At 38.1% G+C, this 23,110-nt stretch overlaps 1 protein-coding gene across 2 annotated transcripts in view; it reads left to right on the forward strand.

Annotated features, from left to right (window-relative positions):
- Window positions 1-23,110, forward strand: part of dnm3a (dynamin 3a) — a 64,614-nt gene that overhangs the window by 4,465 nt on the left and 37,039 nt on the right. For both annotated transcript variants that reach the window (XM_063002152.1, XM_063002153.1), the window contains exons 2-15: window positions 861-934; window positions 3,385-3,534; window positions 4,124-4,327; window positions 5,555-5,653; window positions 6,691-6,851; window positions 8,418-8,560; window positions 10,195-10,330; window positions 10,943-11,010; window positions 11,120-11,258; window positions 11,378-11,464; window positions 13,501-13,571; window positions 14,507-14,558; window positions 15,930-15,959; window positions 19,493-19,606. In XM_063002152.1, the coding sequence (XP_062858222.1) occupies window positions 861-934; window positions 3,385-3,534; window positions 4,124-4,327; window positions 5,555-5,653; window positions 6,691-6,851; window positions 8,418-8,560; window positions 10,195-10,330; window positions 10,943-11,010; window positions 11,120-11,258; window positions 11,378-11,464; window positions 13,501-13,571; window positions 14,507-14,558; window positions 15,930-15,959; window positions 19,493-19,606 (1,528 nt within the window). The remainder of the gene's footprint in view (window positions 1-860; window positions 935-3,384; window positions 3,535-4,123; window positions 4,328-5,554; window positions 5,654-6,690; window positions 6,852-8,417; window positions 8,561-10,194; window positions 10,331-10,942; window positions 11,011-11,119; window positions 11,259-11,377; window positions 11,465-13,500; window positions 13,572-14,506; window positions 14,559-15,929; window positions 15,960-19,492; window positions 19,607-23,110) is intronic.

A 23,110-nucleotide genomic window follows, 5' to 3' on the forward strand; every position in this document is an offset into this window, starting at 1 on the left:
ATATGTGTATTTAAGTATTAACAGCTAAAAAAGCTAAACAGAAGTTTGGGACTTACATTTTAAAATAGATAGTAAACCTATCATTATACACTAGTAAACTTTTATTAAGGCTTACTAACTTGCACTGCGGTGTATGGTTATAAAGTTGTGGTCAGGCGTAGTGAAAAGAATTAATGGAGTTCAGACAGAGAATAACACATTGTTTAATGATTCTGTGCCAGATGGGCGGAGTTTATTACAGACTCAGCAAAAACAGCCTGACTGAATGATCTAAATGCTATAGAAAAGAGTTCACTAAAACATGACTGTACAGTCTAACTGCAGTGGAGACACTGAACCTCCCAGCTGCATTGTTAAGGACTGCATTGTTAGCAATGACTCAGTTTCACTCAGAATTCTGTCCTGTATAAAACCTTACTATTTTGCACACATGAGTTTACTCTGAGTACTCCCCAAAACATGCCACTTGGTGGATTTGCTGCTATAATTGACCTCATAAGCTTCAGTAAGTGACGTCCTGCCATGGATTGGCACCATGCACAGGTCCAGTAATTTCAGGTGGGCCCCGAACATAAGGTGACATCACTTAAAACAAGTCAATATATTTTACCCACGATTATTGATATACACTATGCTTAGATGGAATAGTCAGTCGCAAAATTCTTTTTTTGTTGTGATGTGCCACACTATTGTATAAGCAGGCACCCTAAATATCCCAGGACGGTGGTAAATTTTGTCGGAAATAAGTAAGTAAATAAGTTGTGTGTGTGTGTGTGTGTGTGTGTATAAGGGGGGGGGGGGGGGGGGTGTGTTTGTGTGGTCTATGAGGTTAAAGTAACTCTTCTGTCCTCTTTTTCAAGGGATTTTTTGCCGAGGGGCTCAGGAATCGTCACCCGAAGACCACTTGTGTTACAGCTAATCAACGCCAGCTCAGGTACATGTTTGTGTACACAACAGCAGAATGTAATACAAATCACTAATCACCATTTAATATATTAAAATTAAAAACAGTTGCTAAAATCATTAAAATCTCCAGTCTGCAATGGCATGACCTGCTGTACAGTAAACCCCTGATGAACTGATGTAGATTGTATGAATGTTGTGGTAGTCTTTTTGCGTCAGGATTCCAGTCACTCTATGCAAATCGCCGACTCATGCTTCCTCCTCCATATTTGGCAAGAGGTCACATACTGAGGAACCTTACTTTTGGCAACTGTGTGATAATCCCAAAATTATCTCAGCAATGGCTTTTTTACTGCCATTGCTGAGATAAACATAAACATGCCATAAACATGCAACTTGAAATCTTCTCTTAACAATCCGGGCTTGCATACTTCAACCTATTTTATCTTGTGTTTGAAGTTGTCCTATGACAACTCCAAATCTCCAAACCTTTCCCTTTCAGATTTCCCCCAAGTTTTCCAGTGCATTTTGATGGTGTAAGAAATTGTACTCCTGTACTACTGTACACCTTTGCTTTTTACTAAATGTCTCTAAATACTATATCCTGCATTACTGTCAAAGTTCTGATCTAGAGGGTGTAGCAGCACAGTCTGCTCCAACACTGCTTTTAAAACAAAGAAAAGATTCTAAGTAATCAGCTAAATGTGGGACACCTGTACGAATTGTTTGCATCAACTATGAAAGCATCTGCAGAACAGCTGTAAACAGATTTGGAATTTAATGCATGCAGAACACAACATTGTTTCAGAAATGGTTCTTTAAACTTTAAACTCTTACTTTGCAACTGCTTCTGTTTTTGAGTGTGTTGCAGGCATCAAACATCTTGTAAAAATCTGTTTACAAAATAAAATCTGTAAAACAATCTGTATCATGAAGTGAACATTGCTGGCATTAGTGGAAACTTGGTTAGATTCTTCTTAGCTATCTCCAGTATTAATCACATAACTAACTGACTAGCATAATACTTTTTGGTCAAATTACACAACTTCCTTTTATGTTTTTTTAAACCCTGACTTTTTATATATCTGTGGCTGATTTTACTGTCATAAGTACATAGAATATAAAACATTTTTATTTCACCATGTATACAGTGAAGGTTTTGAGTACTATAAGCTTTGCTTGCCCCCACAAAATGACACAATATGTGATGGAATCAATACGTGTGAAACAAGTGCAATATATAAGATGTTTATTATCAATATAATATTTAGGTATACAATTACTGTTAGCTCTCCCGTTACCAAATAAAACGACATTTGTACTCTCCCAGTCACCACTGATGAAATGCACAGTTATACTGAGGTATGACTCCAATGATTGTACAACTTGATCACAGGTCATAGTATGTGCTACGCTAAGGAGGTATATAAAAAATTCATACCGTGCAAGGAATTGAAGCCGGTATACTGAATGTACAGTCATACCACCCAGCTCTAATTGGGACCACTGCTTTTCTTCTCACTGGTCAGAAGTAAGGTTGTTTCTTTCTTTTTTTTGTTTTGTTTATGCATTTTCTCCCCTTTTTCGCCCTTTTAGCGCGTCCAATTGCCCGATTGCGTCATGCTTCCTCTCCACTAATGCCGATCCCTGCTCTGATTGAGGAGAACGAAGCTAACCCACGACCCCTCCGACACATGGGCAGCATGCCGTATGCATTTTATCACCTACACTTTGACGAGTGCAGTGCAGCTCAGCGTTGTGTATGGAGACACACCCTGAGAGCACTCTTTCCTCATCTCTGTGCAGGCACCATCAATCAGCCAGCAGAGGTTGTAATTGCACCAGTCATGAGAGAGAGAGACCCCATCTGGCTTAGTCCCGCCCATATCTGAACAACAGGTCAATCGTTGTTCATGTGGCCGCTCAGACTAGTCGGCAGGCAGAGCTGAGATTCAATACGATGTATTTGAGATTCCAGCTCTGGTTCCAGCGTGTGTTTTTACCGCTGCGCCACCTGAGCGGCCTATAAAGGTTGTTTCATTATCAAATGACATTAGTAATAGAATTGACATTTCTTAATGAGCACTGTGCCCATTGCAAATCATGCTTGCAGTATTGTTAAACCGTTTATTTAGTGTTATATAGGTGTTAAAATAGTTAAAATCTAAAATATGTTTATATAATTTAATATATATAATATATTTGTGATGCATTTTTGGAGCAAGCTTTGTCAGCTCTGATTGCTCCATAAGTGTATCAGCATTGGCATGCATGAGAAATAGCAGGAGTCTGTGCTTTTGGATACAGAAATAATTCATTACCCACTGGAGGGCAGTGTTGCCCATGGCGTGTTCCATCTGCTCTGATTGACTGTTTCTCAGCAATACTTGTGGTTATGAGTTTTGAGTAAGAAATGTTAAATGAATTACTGTTTAAGAGTAATAATTTTATGTTCTTTTATGGCTGCTCCCTCTTTATCAGAGTATGCAGAATTCTTGCACTGTAAAGGGAAGAAGTTCACATACTTCAGTGAAGTTCGACAGGAGATCGAAGTGGAGACGGACAGAGTTACAGGAGCCAAAAAGGGCATTTCCTCCATTCCTATCAACCTGCGTGTTTATTCACCGAATGGTCTCTTTACACTTTTTTAACTTAACTTTTAACAATTTTAACTTCATGTTTTACATACTTTGGTTACATTCATGACAAAACAGGTAGTTACTGGTTACACAAGATTAATCAGTTCACAAGCTTAATGTCAAACACAGTCATGGACAATTTTGTATCTCCAATTCACCTCACTTGCATGTCTTTTGACTGTGGGAGGAAACCGGATCACCCGGAGGAAACCCACGCAGACATGGGAAAACATGCAAACTCCACACAGAAAGGACCCAGACTGCCCGACTGTGTTGCCCAAAATACATTTTAAACCAGGCTTTAATATTATGTTAGCACGCCTGTAAAAAATTTCCATTAACCATTCTATTAAATTATATATAAATATAAAGTATATACTGTATAATATTTTGTTTCCAAGAAGCTCTTCTAATACAGGATAAAGCGAGCTATAAAAAATTTAATGAAATTAAATATTAGTTCTTCAGCATTAAATAACATGATAAAATGTGTAAAAAAACTAATAACTTATTTTTAAAAGAACATGTTTGACTGTGATTTGCTATGTCACATTCATTCTTGTTCTATCTTCCTTTTTCAGTTCTAAACCTTACCTTAATAGACCTGCCGGGCATCACTAAGGTTCCAGTAGGTGATCAGCCTCCAGACATCGAGTACCAAATCAGAGACATGATCATGCAGTACATCTGCAGAGAAAACTGCCTCATCTTAGCCGTCACTCCGGCCAACATGGACCTGGCCAATTCAGATGCCCTAAAATTGGCCAAAGATGTTGACCCGGAGGGTAAGGATAAACGAAAAACAAGTTTCTGTCTGTCTTACTTAATCTCACTTTTTAAATCCACTTTTTTAATCTGTTCCTTCTGTCTGATTCTATTAAGTACTCACTAACAAGTCATGAAAATCATGAAAATAAGCTATATCGAATAATACATTTGTATTATTAATTCTATAATAAATATAAAAAATTTGCTTATCTTTTACCCTTTACATGTTAGGGTATGTAAATATGCATACATTTTAGACTACCCAGCTACCTGCTGATAATCAGGTTAGCTTGTGCTTTAGATGTTAGATGTTGGATGCTGTCATATTTACAGTGATTTGTTTAATATTTAAGTAAAATTTCAGAACATACCATAATAACTGTGATTTTAGGTAGGTTATAGATCCACTTCATTTACATGCTGGCTAGCAAACTGGCTACCTACAAGAACTGCACATGAAAAACTAAAACGGGTGATGCAGCAGTAAATCACGCTAGCCCAATACTGCTGAAATCCAGGGTTTTGAATGTCAGTGGTGCTATCAGCCAGCCAGGTGTCTAAACAGACATGGATGTGTTTGAGGAGGGGTGGCCAAAGCCTTGTGATTGATTGGCACTCTGTTCAGTGTATTCCTGTCTTGTGCTCAGTGTTTCCCAGTGGAACCAGACCAACTGGACCAGGACAAAGCAGTTAATAAAAAAGTTGAATGAAAAAAAAAAACTAAAGCACTGACAGACTTATAAAGCATGTGACTTCCATTCATAAAGACATATAACCTGATGTAAGGAGCACAATATCTTGACCTGTGTGCCAAAAATATGGTCTAATGCATCTGCTTTTACTTTATTTTCTGCATGTTAATGTAACAGAATGCCTGTACACATGCACACTAGGCTACCACTGTCCCAAAGAATCCAATCTATACATGAAAATAATTAGGAATAATATGCTTTGCATGGTCATATCACAGCCATACTTATTTGAATAAATTAAGCCTGGGTGGCGCTGACTCACTACCTCTGAGATAACCTAGTCATGCACTCAAAAACAGTTGCCATGGCCAGCCAGCAAAGGTGGAATTAGCAGCAGCAACGAGGAACCCCATCAACCACCTTTTCTTAGGTACAGACAGTTGTGTCTTTTGGATGCCTGGCCTGGTTGTGGTGTGCTAGCACATTAGACCACTTTGCAGCCCAAGTTCATGTTTAGGGGGTCATTAATTATCTCTAGCTTCTTTCTGGCAGGTCTGAAGACAATCGGTGTCATCACTAAGCTGGATCTGATGGATGAAGGGACAAATGCCAGAGACATCCTGGAGAATAGAGTATTACCTCTACGGAGAGGTACAGTGTTTAACAAGTATTTTACTGCCTTCATTTCTTGAACTGCTCTTATTCCCAGGCTGATCCACATGAATGGTCAATGGTCAAGTTATGAAATATGCTGTCACATCTGCACGGACAAGTGTGAACATGTGCATTTTTAAGCTCAGTGTATCTAATGAGGTCATGGTGGTGACAGAAAAACAGTTCTCAAGTTCTCATAGTTCCACTTCAACAGGGCTTGGGTTACAGCCAGAGCTGGCCTGTAGGAACCAAACTGGTGACAAGCAGTTCTCGCTTCAAGCTGTTCTCTCTAAAGGACAGGTGCTGGGCATTCATGGTTCTATGGTTCACTCATATAAATATTCATAGATATACATATATCGTATATATTGTATATGGCTAATTTTTATGCAGATTACTGTAAAACAGCCTCACACAACCTTTTTGTTTCAGTGTTCATTTTTGTCATACTTTTGTCATATTCTACTGGATTTATCATATACTGTATGATGATTTGCTTGTCTTATAAAACACTTTCATAAAAAATGGGACAGTGTGAATACTGTAAATAAAAATCAGTCAGCAATTATTTGCAAATTATATTGTTGTAAAATATTTCATGTTTTAGCTAATTCACTTTTGTTTTGTTTGGGTAAAGACTTGTTCTAAATTTGATGGTTGCATCATGTTCTGAAAAACTTGGGACAGGGGCATGTTTGCCACTTTGCTACATTTATCTTTCTTCAAACAGTGTTCTGTAATTATTTGAGAACTGAGGACACCATTTATTGTCGCTGTGGCCCAAAGAAGTCTGCTGTGTTTCTGGGTGTTGTTTCTAGCTCTTTTGCTCTGCTTTGTGAAATGTTAATTTTTCTGCAGATGTTTATGTGTTTTAGAAAACCCACTATAAACTTAGGAAAGAAATATGTTACAGTCATTAGATCACATAGATATTGTAATTATCATTAAAATTTTAACACTGTCATAACATACAGTACCTTTAAATAAGTATGTATGCAACCTTTTGACCTCAGCTGTGTCTTGTGTTGGTGTAGGATATGTTGGAGTGGTAAATCGCAGTCAGAAGGACATTGATGGGAAAAAGGACATCAGTGCAGCTCTTGATGCTGAGCGGCAGTTTTTCCTTTCTCATCCGTCTTACAGGCACATGGCCGAAAACATGGGCACACCTTACCTGCAGAAGATCCTCAACCAAGTAAGAGACAAAACCTTATAAGCTTATATTTAATTACTGGGAGTTGATGTCATAGGGGTTAAGATTGTTAGAAGTAGTGATTTACAAAGGTAAGACAGCCTGAGAAGTGATGTGACAATAGAGAGGGCCTAAAATCAACTAATGTCTGCTAAAGACTAATGTCAAAAATCCATGGAAATTGGAGTAATTCAGAAATTAAAGTGTTAGCTCTTAATAATAAGTTTAATATAAGCATGATTCATCATTTATAAGCTTGTCCCTTTAAGTCACACAAAAATGTGGCAAATTAAATTAATTTGTTTATTCAATTATAAAAAAATGTATGCTTGTCTGTATTCCCCCCGTGTCCATTTGTTTTTTTCTTGGGCTACTCCCAAAAAAATAATAATAAAAATAATTTTTTTTTTCTAGCTGTGAGCAAGTAAGCAAATGCGTCACTATACAATTCACAGTGTGTGTTTGGCATGCTGTTTAGTACAGCTGTGTGCCTTTTGCAACAAAGCCAGCCTACATTGTAAAAAGTGAATGAGGTGATTGACTTTTAATATTTAGAGTTCCTGTCCTAATAATATTTGGTTCCTGTTAGTCTCTCCAGTATTCAGTATTCTCTCCAGTTGCAAGGCTATTATTGCTTGGTGCCATATCCAGGATGTATTCCCACCATGTGCTCAGTGTCCAGCATGAAGTGGTTAGTTTCCTAGTTAACAATTGCTTGTTGGTCATAGTGGATCTGGAGCCACTGGGTCAGGAATGCACCCATGAGCACCACAGACTCACCCATCCACTCAGTCACTCACATCTTGGGGGAAGTTAGAGAAGCCAGATCATCTTGCATGTGTTGTTGGATGTCAGAGGAAACACATGCAAATATAGGGTAAACAAGCCAATAAAAGATAACGGGCCCACCTTCCATGGATATTGGCGACTTGGCTCAGTTAAGGAATCACATCTTTCTGCCTTGCCAAATATGGTCAGCAGAGGGGGCATGGAGGCACAGATGATTGACGTGTTGTTTTCTCTAAACTGACAGACTTCTGCACCTCAGTGAGTGTTAATTCGATACATGTGGAAAAGTTTTCATTTATAATGGTTTCTTCCTCACGGATTTGTTATCTACTCTGTTGGTTTGTCGATAGCACTATGATGTCGGGCTTTACACCAGTTTTCTGCTGGTGTATGATGCTAGCACACTTTGTCTTTTTTTCTGGGAACTCAGCCGGTGTTGTGGTCATTTTTCGGTAGCCCTGGACAGGCTGCCCCAGAAAAAAAATTTTTATGTAATTTTTCCTTAACCCTTTTTGTTTGGGGCTTTTAAGCCAGAGTATTGTACCTCACTGGTTAATCGTCCTGCAACCTGGGTTCAGTTTTAACTTCGGCACCTTAGTAGTCAATTAAAAGGGGTTGAAACTTATATTTTACCATATCCACTTGTTTCCTTTTGAGTAGTATGATAAAAATGAGTGTATAAAAGACTGCATTGAAGTTTTCATAAATAGATTTTACTAGGCTTTTATAAAACATCATTTTCCCATAAGTGAGCCTTTTACCTGTCATCTGTATGCACAGCAACTGACCAACCACATTCGAGAAACATTACCAGTAGTCCGCAGTCAGCTACAGGCTCAGCTGCTTTCATTGGATAAAGAAGCTGAGGAGTACAGACAGATGGATCCTGACGACCCCTCACGCAAGATTAAAGCAATGATGCAGTAAGTCACAATCTAAACCAAATCAATACTTTAAGAAGGAACAATATGGCCCCAGCAATTTACAGTGGTTTCACATACACTGTTTGGCCAACCATGTGGACACCATGAGTTTGTCACACATCCTATTCTAAAACTATGGGCATTAATATAAAGTTGGCCCATTCCACTTCATCCCATGTTCAGTGGGCTTGGGGTCTGGGTTATGTCTAGGTCACTGCAGTTCCTTAAGTGTAATTGCAGTGTAATGGCAGTTTTTTTCCTGTCTGTGCTTTGATTGGCTGGCAAAGCAGGAATATCCTAGACAGAGCACCAATCCATCGCCTGCTTAGATAATCATGTCTGTGTAGACACTCGGCTGGCTGATAGCATCACTGATATTTGAACCTAGTTTACAGTGGTCGTGGGCTAGCATAATACTGCTGTGCCACCCAAGCGGCCCTGGTTTGTAGTGTATCTAGGAGTAATTTAAAGGAATATTTAAACAATCCTGAAACTAAAGGACAAAATAGTGCTCTTTATTTTGAGAATTTAGCATTTGATTTGGCCTTTTGAGGAAAAAATATTGTGCAAGACTGTTAATATTTTACACTGTTCTTCACGGTGTTTCGAGTAAGTGAGTGAATATAACAAACTGACAAGCCCCTGAAAGACTGTTCCCACAAAGCTGGTTCAAATTAAGTGTGTTAGAACATGAATACACAATCATATTCTCAGAGGCACCAAAACTTGAGACAAACCCTTTTAGAGCTTACACAAAGATTTCATTCCTCCATCTCTCCAAGCCCAATATTCAGTATTCTGTCTGAACTATTTCGTAAATAATTTCTACTGCTGTACTCTGTTGTTTTTATGTAAATGTGTTGTCATTTTAAGTGAAATCCAGACCTCTAAAACAGGCTTTTTTGCTTTTGTAAAAGCTTGGACACCCTATCAGTTGAGAGCTTTAGAACTAGTTGGGCCTAAACTGACTCAGATGATGAGTAATGAATACTCTGCCACTTAAAATTGTGCTAACACTCAACACTATTTGGTTAAGGATGTAAAAATGAAGTTAATAGATGCATACAAAGCAGGAATGCTTCCAGCTTGTTTTCACGCTGTGAAATGTAAAAAGGGCAGGTTAAGGTAAATCTCGAGGTCTAAGCAAGATCTAGAGGACCAGGAATACTATTAGATATAACTGCTCATATGCTAAAGGCAAAACAAAGTTCTTTTATGATAGCAAAACTACTATCAGAGGATTCAGCTCACAGGATCAGGATTTTGACAATATACCAAATATACAAATAATTTTTTGTTTTGGTTTGTTTTTATTAAGTTATTTATTATGTGTTTATTAGAATTTTTAATGGCATGTTTTACAGTTTGGTTATATTCATGACAGGACAGCTAGTTAGAGGTTACACATGATTCATCAGTTCAAGTTCACTCAGGAGGAAACCCACACAGAAATAGGGAGAACATGCTACATCTGGGAATTGAACGATGGACCTTCTTGTTGTCTTGATGTGAGGCAGCAGTGCTACATACCGAGCCACCCTGCTGCCCTATTTTTTATTAAATGAATTTAGGTTGTGTTTATGTTTTTATTTACAAAACCAGTGAATGTTAATACATCCCTTTGTGTTATACAGGCTAATCCAGCACTTTGGACTGGACTTTGAGAAGATGATTGAGGGCTCTGGAGACCATGTGGACACAGTTCAGCTTTCAGGAGGAGCAAAAATCAACCGCATCTTTCATGTGTACTTTCCACTTGAACTAGTTAAGGTGTGCTAATCAACACACACCTTGTACAAAATATGTTACTTAAATAACTATTTCAATAATAGATTAGATCTTAATTTTAAAATCCTTTTATGTTTCACCAAATCTTACTGCACTTACTTTTTATTCTTTATGTAAAGCATTTTATCCCTCTGGTTTTAATTTAATGTTCTTTTATTTGTAACTATATTTGCAAAAATCCTTTCTGAGGTCCTAGATCTAAGGAATGTTTTAATGCTTTTATTTTTCCTTATGTAAAGCACTTTGAATTGCCACTGTGTATGAAAGATGCTACAATTAAACCTGCCTTGCCTTGGTAAACTGCAGTCAAAATTATACCAATAAGAGACATTTACCCATCCTCCCATCTTCAGTAAAACCCCCTAACTGACAGCTGTTTTTTTTTTACAAAGCGAAAGATATAATATTAAAGCCAGGACTGCTTAGTATTCGCAGTGCATGAATTAAGAGGACAGAAACTGACCACATTCTGAAGCACTGAACATTAAGTCATCAGTCTGAGCCCACTAGAACCATAAAACTGTCAATCTAAAACGATCTATTTTGCACCACCATTGTTGCAATGTTTGGAACTGTTTGTTATTTACTTGTCAGATTGAGTTTGATGAAAAAGAACTGCGACGTGAGATCAGCTATGCAATCAAGAACATTCATGGTATCAGGTACAGCTTCCAAACACACCTTGTTTATTGAATTCACAGATTATTAAACATGTATCTCATAGGTTTATTCACTGGTAATGTTGGCCTGTTTTGCTCTTTGTTGCTTTAGGACAGGACTGTTCACTCCTGACCTGGCATTTGAAGCCATCGTAAAGAAGCAGATAGTAAAGCTTAAAGGCCCATGCATTAAATGTGTGGACATGGTCGTCCAGGAGCTTATAGCCACAGTGAGGCAGTGCACGAGCAAGGTAAAGTGCTTCTTATTGTAAAATTTCTGCAACTGTAAGTGTAACAAACTTCACTGTAAAACAAATCAAGCATGGATGTATATGGTTTTGGTGTCATTTTATTCTTTTTTGGTGTTCAGTTAGGGATCTTTCCTAAGCTACAAGAGGAGGCGGAGAGAATTGTGACCACACAAATTCGGAAGCAGGAAAGACAAACTAAAGACCAGGTCAGAAAAAAACCGACCTCTTGTGATGCAGCAGGGAGGTATTGGTAAGAAAAAATGCCACAGTCTGGAGCAGCATAGTCATGATGTCCACAGCTCCTTAAAATATTTAGTTATTGTATTTTACAGATTAGTTAAGGTCAAATAATAAATTATTACAACCTGAATTATTACTTGCATCATATCAAGCTATGCAGCACTTACTTTAATGGATTGGGTTTACCATGCATCCAACATGCTTTTCTTGTCAGGTTTTTGTTTGAAATGAATCACGTATATGCAAAATGAATTTAATTGACTACCCTGAACACTACATGAGTGTGGAGTAGCAATAATGGTTGGACCCTGCGTAGTGCATCCTGGTACAAACTTCATCAGCAGTTTCATATTTAGCCATGTTAGTATGGAATAAACAATAAACAGATTATCTAACTGTTGATAATCAATTTAAATTGATTTAAATTGATAAAGTAGTGCACATTGCTTGACAGGGGAGGTTTAAATTGCCAACACTAGTAATCACAATGGCGACAAACCAAGTTTAGACAGTCTTTTGGGGGGCTTCACAAAATGTCACATGCATTTTAAAAATATTTTATTATGTAAAAATGTCAAATCCATTTAGTTTGCAGTAAAATAAAATTCTATGATTTGTTGATCTGGGTGGCGTGGTGGGTAGCACTGTCGGCTTACAGCAAGAAGGTCCTGGGTTTGATCCTCAGGTGGGGCGGTCCGGGTCCTTTCTGTTTGGAGTTTGCATGTTCTCCCAGTGTCTGCATGGGTTTCCGGTTTCCTCCCAGAGTCCAAAGACGTGCAAGGGAGGTGAACTGGAGATACAAAATTGTCCATGACTGTGTTTGACATTAAACTTGTGAACCGATGAATCTTGTGTAACGAGTAACTACCGTTTCTGTCACGAGTGTAACTAAATGGTGTACAAACATGACGTTGAAATACTAATAAAACAGAAAACTTGTTGATCTTTTAACCTTCATGAACTAACAGAAGTACAAATTAAATATTTCCAGCGTTTTTACTGATCAACTTCATTGTATTTTATGAATATAAACACATTTTGATTTTGATGCCTGCAACACTCAAAAGAAGTTGGGACATATACGTGTAAAGTTGAATATTTTGGTTACCGCGTTTTGAAACATTCCACAACAAGTAGGTGAATTGGTAAAAGATGAGGGTATTATGAATGGGTACTAAAGCAGAATCCACCAATAGGTAAATCCGACTTTGCAAGCAAAGACGGGTCATCGCTCACATGCCAAATTTTTTAAAAGAATCTTCAATTAGTTCAAATTAAATGAAAATATACAACAAGAGTTTTTCAGTAAAAGATTCAAGCAATTCTAATAACATAACAATTGACAATTTGGAGTTGAAATGAAAAACATCTAGTTCTCCTGAAAAATGTCCGTGTGCACTTTTATTCAATCCCCAGCCTCAGTACTTGGCAAAACATGCTTTTGCATTTATAACCTCTAATGAGCAATTTTTCTAAAAGCTATCAAGGTTCTGACACCTCTCTTGTGGATTTTTACCCATTATTTTTGGTAAACGCTTCCAGCTCATTGAGGTTTGGTGACTTTTGTGCTGCAACTACCTTTCTCAAATCTCAAATGCCTGAATTAGTCCTGGAGATTGCATATCACAATGGTCCATGACTTTGCTGAGATTCAAACTCCTGACTTTAAACACTCCACCATGGTGTGCTAGCTTGTTAAAGTGCTGCACCAACTAAGTGCCCTGTTTAGCAAGTTTTGTGTGGAGGAATTATAGTGCATGGAGCCCAGACCTTAATCTTACTAAACGTTGGGCTGTTTTACACAGTACTGTTTTGTTTTTTCAGTGTGTGAGATAGGTAATCTCTAAAATGGCTGGGAGAACTCATTTTTTCCTTTAAAATAGAATACCTTCTTGGCAAGTCAAATGAATATACTTTGAGTTAATAAGAATATGCACATAAAGTTGCTGTCTGCTGTACTGTTGTTTATAATGTTGTTTTATAATGTAATATCTTCTGACAGATTTTTCTTTCAGTTAAGATTCAGCTTTCATACATCAACACAAATCATGAAGACTTCATCGGATTTGCTAAGTGAGTTTTCAAAGCCTGATGTAGACAAACAAAGAGATTTTAACTGGCCCAACAGGAACCAACAGTTTTAGTTCTAGTTTAAGTAAATAGCTATGTATATTTATTTGACACGCCTTTGCTGAACAATCTTATAAATGCCAGTGTTAAGTACAGTACTTAAGTGTAAGTACTGTAGATGTTCTTTGGGATACACATAGATTTAAAAATTAATAATTCCATAAGAAAAGCTAGACAGTGCTGGCTATAGAATGTATTTTATTTTAATCAATTGTTAATTACAAATATGGAAAATAGGACTTAAAACCTGCATTCCACATAACTAAAAGGTTAAAAGTGTTTGTTTGTACTTCATTTAAGAAAGTAAGTGACACTAGCACAACAGAGCTGACATCTTGATCTGGCGAATTTAAACCTCAGCTCTGCTGGGTGCCTATACGGACAGTGATGGGTGGGAATGCCAAAGGGGATTCCCCATAACTGCTCCAGTTCTGACTTCCGCTAGTTGATTGTTGGCTCCTGCACAGAGATGGGGGATAATGGAGATCGGTGTGGGATTCTCTGTACATGATACGGATCTCCATATGAGCTCGCCTCGTGCAGGTAAAAAAGGATCAGTTGGCCGCTGTACACACGCTGTGTCAGAGGGGACGTGTATTGGTGCGGAGGAGAGAGTGGAGGTGAAAATGCGATTGGGTAATTGGATACGACTGGATTGGGAGAAAAATTGGTGCTGTTGGACAGGATATGTATTATCAATTATCAACCAACAACATGAAATTCTTTTAACCTTGCCCCCAAGTACCATTAGTTCATAGTGGAGTTAAAATGAACAGGGTTCTGGAACTAAAAATAAAAAGTACCAGCACAGTATTAGTTTCTAAGTAAACTTGCAATAATTGTGTTACTCCACCTTGATTTTTCTTTTGGTTTTCCAGTGCACAACAGAGAAATAATGCTGTGAATAAAAAGGCTGCAGCATGGAACCAGGTGAGTCAGTGTCATGGATATGAAAGCCTGATGGTGTGAGTGTGGCCATTAAAAACGTTATGTTAAGTTTAAAGCAGAGTAGCTAATATTGTCTTTCTGTTTCCTGGTTTGCCTCTTTGTTTTCAGATAGACGTTTATTAATGTCTCACTTCTAACATGCATGTTTTATTTATCTTCTGTTCAAACCATTAGCATGGGGGTATACAATGAAGCAAGATTATTGGGCTAGAGTTATAACTTCATTATTTACTTGGGCGTAATAGTTTCACAAATGCATTTTTTATAGTGCTAAAAGTACTAATATTTTTAATGTGTGGTCTCCAAAGGATTTTTTCCCTACCAGTTACCAAATTGTTTATGCTCATAAATATGCTACACATCATCTCTTACTTAAGGCTGATGACAAACTTTTTTGATGACATTTCTGGTCCGGGTCACGGTAGGTGCAATGACTGGGTGCAATGCAGTAACACACCCTGGACAGAGCGCCAATTCATCGGACAGACATAGCCAATCATGTCTGTATGTAGACGCCCAAACGGCCGATAGCGCTGCTATGGATTCAGACCCTGGATTCCAGCGGTAGTGGGCTAGTGTAATTTACTGCTGCACCACCCGAGCACCCACTGATGACAAACCTATTTTAAATAATCATCACACTAGATTAAGGAGCTCATGGGCACCGACTCGTAATGGTCAAAGATATGTATCTTCTTCATTTAATTTCATTTTATCAACCACTTTATTTTGGTCCGGGTCACGGTCTGGGGAAGGTTCTTTCCTGTTCCAGCATGACTATGCCTCTGTGCATGAAGAGAGGTCTAGGGTCAGTACCTGACCTCTCAAATGTTTTTTGACTAAATGGGAGCGAATTCACACAGACACACTTCCTAGAAAAATTAAGGTTATTAAAAGTGGAAGCTGGGGTGAGGGGTGGGGGTTGTTTAAATTCTCTGCTTTTAACCCACTTTGTCTACTGCATTAATTCCACCTTAATTGTGTTCTTGTGTCTGTATTCTTTTTATTCCTGCACTGTATTTGTTGCTTTCTTGCTTTACTGAGCCTGTCCTGCAGGGGCCATTGTGAGTAACTTTCTGCGTTTGGTTTACTCTATCATTGCACTCAACAACCTATGCCACTTTTTTCTTTTTTCTTTTACCAAACAACAAAAATGAGTCCAGTTTGCTGTATCTTATGGTATACTGTATTGTTCTGTTGTCAGTTTAGCCTAAATTTAGCTCTACTTGGTTTTTTAGTGTCAGAGCGCAGATGTTCTTGTGTTAAAGTGTATATGTGAAATTATATCCTGTAATACGGAGGATGCATGCTGGTCCTGTTGTAACGGTTTCATTTTCTCTACTGAAATTTTAGGGTGCAGCTCCTCCACCTTCCAGTCAAATTGTACGAGCCCACTGTCTGTAAGCCTTAATGTCTACCGTCTGCCGTCTTCCTACTGTTGTCTCATATTTTCCCTCTGTTCATGTGTCTGTATGTGAGAGAAAGAATGACTGCTCTTACCAAACTTATTTTGCTCTTGCGAGCATCCTTTGTTTCAATTACTATCCCTTCATTATTTATTTTGCTGTCTACAGCCACTGACATACACATGCACAAAAATATATATACTGTATATAAAGGACATGAGGGCCATGACTTTTTTGTTACCAGTCCAGAAATTATATAGCACATATTTTTATTTGAAAATTGTTATTATGCTAAAGTAAAGCCTAAAAATAAATAAATTGGACAATTACTAAATAAATAAAGATGAGTATATATGGAAGGTCTTTTTTGTACCTTAGACAGAGGATTCCTTGGTAAAATAAATGGAACAAAAAATATACGTACCCAATGTACCCAAAACCCAAATTACATTTTATTTTATTTGTATTTTATTGTACAAAAATACATTTTATATACATAATTTTATATTATGGTAACATAAATATAGAAATATATGACTCGTAGACGTGGTAGAAATAGATGCTTATTTAAAATGAAAACCGAACCATATCACACCACACTCCACAAAGTTGGATTGTATTAAGTTGGAGTGCCGAAAAATCACTCTCTGATTGATAATTTAGAAGAAGAAGAAGAAGTTACATTTCCATTTATTTACAAATTCAGTGAACTGGAAATTTTACCCATCCGAATAAATCTTTTGGGCAGCATGATGGTGCAGCCAGTAGTGTTTTTACTGACCCAGGGTTTCATTCCCACTTGCAGGTTGTGTGGAGTTTTCATGGCCAATAGGTCTGTGTGGGAAATGAAACTGATGTGGCTAGGTTTTTTAGGGTTGATTTTTGCCCTGTTCCCAATGATCTCGGGATTAGTAGCGGACCCACCATGGCGATTAAGATGTCAAAACTGGCCATGGGTTCAGCTTTTGATCTTGGTATTATCTAATCACTTGTCTGAATTACATTCATATTTATATTTGAATCATTTTTCTAAATGGCTGGGCTGGCACGGTGCAAGTGACATGAACTGGAGATACAAAATTGTCCATGAATGTGTTTGATATTAAAGACTTAAACTGATGAATCTTGTGTAATAAGTAACTACCGTTCCTGTAATGAATGTAACCAAAGTGTGTAAAACATGATGTTAAAATCCTAACAAATAAATAAATATCTTCCAAATGCCAAAATCCTAAACCTATCGGCACTGTGAAGCTTTGTTCATCCAGTTCATTTCAATATTTCTCCACAAACTGAAATCTACCCACCCAATCCTTAGGCTAACTAAGCTAAAAAAAAAACTTGCTGTAATCAACTCAGTTTTTTGTAAGCTCTTATAATAATTCATAAAAGCAGCAATAATTCCTATTTTCACCGTTGTTTAATCTTATTCAGGTGTGTATTCATGATGTACGTGTGCTAATGTTTAAAACAGATCTGAATCAATTCCGGTATAACCTTTCAGGCTTAAAGATTCACAGTGTCTCATCTTGGTTCAGCGAAAGGACTAAAGTAACTTTATTTATATGCTGTAAACTATTATTAGTGAACAGAGACCACAGTCTAGCATTTTATGTGTATTTACGTGTACTGTAGATTTTGCCAGACATCTCTACAAATATATATTATTTGTTGCAAATAGATATAACTGTTAAGGTAAATGACTGAAAGAACACAGTGATAATTCTGTATATCTGGTAAGGTTGTACAGGATGTTCGGGATCTCTGCCCTATTCCCCCTGCTTTTTCTGTTTGTCTCATTCTGCATTTTACCAGCTGGGCTCACTGTTTCCCGTTCTTTTACCACCTCCGCCCCTCATCCCTTATTCCTATCTTATCCTCTGCTGGCATTTTTCTTATTTTAGTTTCTACTTCCTTTATTTTATTTTTCCTTTTTTACATTTGTCTCTTCCTTTTCCTCTGCTGGCCAGTCCTTATGCCACAGCCACACTGTTCCTATGCCATGAACTACTTACTATTGGAAACATTAACAAAATATATTTAAGGGTAATGGAAATACACTAAAACCTTGCATACACTTTGAAATGGACATGTATGTTAGGGCAAGATTTTATTAATTCTGCAACTGTCATTTTTCTGTGACAAAATATTTAGAATACCAGATGTATTTTTTAGAATTTAGAATACATATTTACTGTAGGCATTTTAAAAATATAACAAGAAATAGGCTGGGTCAGAAATGTACAAACAACAAATAAAATAATTAATTTGGTTTAGAAAGTTTCATTAAACCTTAGTGGCTTCTGTCATCTTATGCTGACAATAAACTGATCAGAATAGTTACATGTGGTAACTATTTTTGTGGTTCTTGGGTTACATCTAAATTTCCTCTCAGCATAAGATGTCCATTTTGGTCTTTTTGCCCTTAGCTTTGCAAATAGACTACTGTATTTCTAAAGGTGTGTTAAACTAGTCCTTGTTGTATAGCCATACAGGAGACACAAGACACAAATTGTAGTCAGATGGAATTAGGAGGCCATGCCACAAAGTTAAATTAGTTGTATAATGTTCTACACCACCAAATAACTTAACCTGCTTTCTGTGTATTTTTGACCCACCAACATTTTGAACGTGGACAAAAATGTATGTGTTTTAATTATTTAATTACAAAAAAAGTTGCAGAAATCTTTGAAATTCTAAGACTGTGATAACATGTATGTCCATTACAAGCAAGTGTATGTAAACTTTTGACCTCACTTCTATGCCTACTTTTTTAAAACAGACAGCAAAGCTTAACAGTGTGGCACTGGAAGTAAAAAATGTCATTTATTTACACCATGGAAAATTACAAGTCTGATTTACCATACACGCTGTGAGTGTTTCTGGCTTCTGTAAAATCCATAATGAAAACACTACATTATTATCAACCCTGAAGCAAAACCCACAGGAGAAAGTTCCTGTAAACACAAAAACTAAAGAGTGATTTTCCAGTTTTTTTTTTTATTCAGAGAATCTCTGGGTTCCAGAAATTGTCTTATGTGTTTGTATCTAGCTGGCTATTCGTCAAGAAAAATCACTAATAGACAAAAACTCAAACCATTAATGTGGATGAGATGGAATATGAATGGAATTTACTCTATATTATAGGAACAGTATTTAAATTTTAATGTGTATATATAATATGTATACCATATAATATAATATGTATAAACATTTTAGGTATGTTCTAAAATATCCTGAGTAAATGAATGGACAAGAGACTTCCAGAACCAACATTATTCAATAGTGAATGGTCACTATTCAACTTTTTATTGCCATTTTGCGGACACACACTCATTTATGGGACTTTATTTCACTTCTCTAGAGAACACTTTCATTTTTCCAGATGTCCACAATCTCTGTTTTCTGAGAACTTGTTAAACTCTTGCTTCTAGTATCTTTTCATCACCTCTTCACTGATGGTAAACTTGATGATACCCTTTCTGTCCTGACCTGTCTCTTGCTCTGCAGGTGATCCGTAAAGGCTGGCTGACCATCAACAACATCAGCCTGATGAAGGGTGGTGGCCGGGAGTACTGGTTTCTGCTGACTACAGAAAGCCTTTCCTGGTTTAAAGACGATGAGGTGGGTGGTGATGAGATTCCAGCTTCTGTTTGCGTGACATCTCGTACGATGATTGGTTCGTGACTAGGAACAGTTTTAATTAAGAGTTTGTGCTCAGGTACATTAACAAGTCTTCATTGATCACCCGACCTGTACGTTGTGCTGTGTGGCCTGCCAGGTGGGCTGCCATCTGTCTGCCTGTCTGTGCCTGCTGTACAGGTGGAGGAAGTTCTGCACAGCAAGTGTAGACAGGCAGACAGACAACGCTCTTAGCCAGTGGCAGCACAGTATGCCATTGGAAAAGGAAGGATGGAACCAGACAGGAGAATCATCTACCTATTGGTTTTATAGTGTTAATTATATTTAAAAAAAACATTTTATGGAAGTGTTTAAAGGTCTTTTGAGTAACATGTACAGAATATAGGAAATGTGTCAAAATGTTAAAGAAAATGAATTAGTGATAAGCATTTCAAAAGGCCCTGAATGTCTATAGTTAAGGACTGAAAGCGGTTTTCTTCTTTTTACACATTAGTATTCCAACTTCCATACTTGCTTCACTCTTCTATAGGTCGCTGCTGTATGTTTCTTCCTACCTCCTTCTCTTTCCCCCCTTCCTCTCTTGCCCCCTGTGACCCTCTCTCACTCTCTTTCTTGCGTTCACTCTCGCGCTCCAGCTCTGTTGGGAATTTAGGCATTTGGATGGATCGGATCACCCTGACACAGCTGGATCTCCCATAAGCCAAACTAACTCCATGCACTCACACACACACATGCATACATATGCACACAAATGGTTAGAAGAATAAAGAGTAGGTAAGATAAACACAAACTTTTAAGGATATAGAATCTTATATTAGCATGTGCAACCGACATAGTATAAGTGCAAGCACTCACAAAGTGTAGAACAAAACTAACTAAGCACAAATGCTGACTGTACATAGCACAGAGACTTATATTTCTCACTATCTGTTGCCTTTTTTATGTGTTATTGTTCTAGGCTTACAGAAATGTAACAAATCAGGTCTCTTTCAAGTAAAAAAAAAAGGATTTTGATCAATATATGCATGGTCAATTTAATGGTAGACTCGGCTGAATCCAAGTTCAGGATATTAGCCTTTAGTTTATCATCATATAACCAAGTAATATTTGTACCTGAATCCGTTTTAACATACTTCAGAAACTACTGCATTACAATCATCAAAGCATATCAAAATATCACCAAAACCTCTTCTCAAACCTCTGACAAATCCTTTATCTGCTGTGTAGGCAAGACCTTGACTGCCTTTTCAAATCTAGGGTCAGATTTCCTTTCTACCATTGATATCTAATTCTTTTATATCAAAGATAATCTCAGATCTTTCTGTAGTTTTAAGCTTCTCTGACATCTAAGACAATCAGACTTACTATTTAAATCGCACATAAAGCTGCTTGGCGCTGTCTATTTTCTTCACGGCTGCCCCCCTTGTTGTTTTGTCTAATCACTGAGCACTTTTCTACATTTACTCTTGTATCCATCTTTATTTCACACTTAATTAGTAACTGGATTCTCTCTCACTTTAACTCTCTCTCTCTCTCTCTCTCTCTCTGTGGCTGGCAGTCTCTCTGGGACCATACACATTCCTGGCTGGAAAATTGTAAGGTTTTGTCCAAACACCAGCCTCCATGAGCCTGCTGAGAAAGAAGGCAAAAGAGAGACAGACAGGGACAGAGAGAGAAAACGAGATCCCACAAGGTTGACTCCTATACCCACTTACCCCTTGTCGCTTATCATAGACAGGCAAGGTCTGCTGTTACAACTGTACAGCTTCATATTTTTCATTAGCATAGAGCCACTATGAATATCTTTCTTCTGCAGATGTATAATTGATGATGTCTTGGTCCTACTAGTGCTGCTGCTTTGAGTGGATCAACCAAACACTAAACAGACACACATTCCAGCGGCCCCATCTCTCACCACACTCTGTCTAAACCTCTCTCGCTCTTCAGCTCTGTCTCACAGTGGTGCTGCAGGAGGGAAAACAGACGACACTTACCTACTTTCTGTCTACCGAGTCTGGGAGTGTGTTTTATTCCAAGATATAAAAGATTAATAGATACAGTGCATCGGTGTGGAAAGTGTGTGTGAACGCTGTTCCATGTAAAGTTGCTTTACTCATACCAGGCATGTTATGCTAGTTTCTTTGCATGCAGCAGCATTCAATGGTAATTTAAATCTTAAGAGACATGCCGGATAACTCAGGTCACACAGAAGGCATGCATAGTGTGTGTGAAGCCTACGTTAAATGCACACCGCTTACTTTCAACTGTATAGATTTCTTCTATGCTAGTATTGAGTATCGACCTGCAAATGTTATTGCTAGCACAAACCCACTTGATCTAGTCTAATATAACCTTGACTAAATCTCAGCAACGGCAGGTTAGACAGGCATCGCCCATCTGCAGAAGCTTTGTAACTGCCAACACAAATCGACATAAAACACATCTAGAAAAAAAAGCAAAAATGTAAAAAAAAAAAAAAAGTACTTATTTATGAGTGAGTGTATCTGTTGCACATACATGTAGTTAATCCATGCACAGTCTAACCAATGTGCAGACTACTGTACACCAGTATGATCCTGAACAGGTAGTCTGAACACTGGGATGACGGAGCAGGAGACCATACCATTTCGTTCTTTTTTTTCCCCTCCTATATACTCTCATGCTTCTCGCTGACCCAGACATTCACAGGAGGAGACAGAAAATAGAAAATAAACAAGACAGACATAATCTCCATTTCCCGCCGTCTCTCCCTCTCTTCCTGGTGGGGGCGAGAAGAAAAGAGGGCAGGGAGCAGCGCCCCGAAGCTCGGCGGTCAGTTCTGTTCCATTCTGTCCGTCGCTCTCCGAGAAGCTTGGGTCATCTCGGTCTCAGAGTCGCTTAGCATTTTCCATGCCGCTCTGGTTGAGTATCCAGTCTTGACGTGGCACGTTTCACTCCTGAAGCCGGCAGTCTGGCAGCGCATTTAGGGAAGGCATGGTTTAAAAAAAGAGTTGGAGAAGGACGCGGGAGCAAAGGCGAGCGGGCGGAGAATAGAAGAGAGAGAGGGAGGAACCTGTAGGCCATATAAGGGTTGATGGGACCCGAGGGGAATCGATTTTTTTCTTTACTGACTTATCCATTGTTGCTATCACTTTTTTCGGAACCCTCAATTCTTCACTTTGAAGCTCTGCTGTCCACACCTCTGTCAGCAGTCGTCCACTTTTCTCCTGTCCTCCCATCCTCTCCCTCTATCATCCTTCTGTTCTTGGAGGACTTGTCTGAACTTTTCCTGCTCCAACTCTCTCTCTCTCTCTTTCTCTATCTTTCTCTCTCTCTCTTTTGCTGTAAAGCGGTACCAGATGTTGTAGTCTTAACGCCAGCCCGTCATTTCTGACCTTTTTTTTCAACCTCTGAAAAGTCAGGCAGGAAGTGGGCCTCTCTGGAAGGGGAAAAAAGAGAACACGGGGCACAGGGTAACAGGCTAGGAGGTGTGCAGGGAATAAGTGA

This window comes from Trichomycterus rosablanca, chromosome 9 (genome assembly GCF_030014385.1).
Source record: "Trichomycterus rosablanca isolate fTriRos1 chromosome 9, fTriRos1.hap1, whole genome shotgun sequence".
In the NCBI taxonomy this organism is placed as follows: domain Eukaryota; kingdom Metazoa; phylum Chordata; class Actinopteri; order Siluriformes; family Trichomycteridae; genus Trichomycterus; species Trichomycterus rosablanca.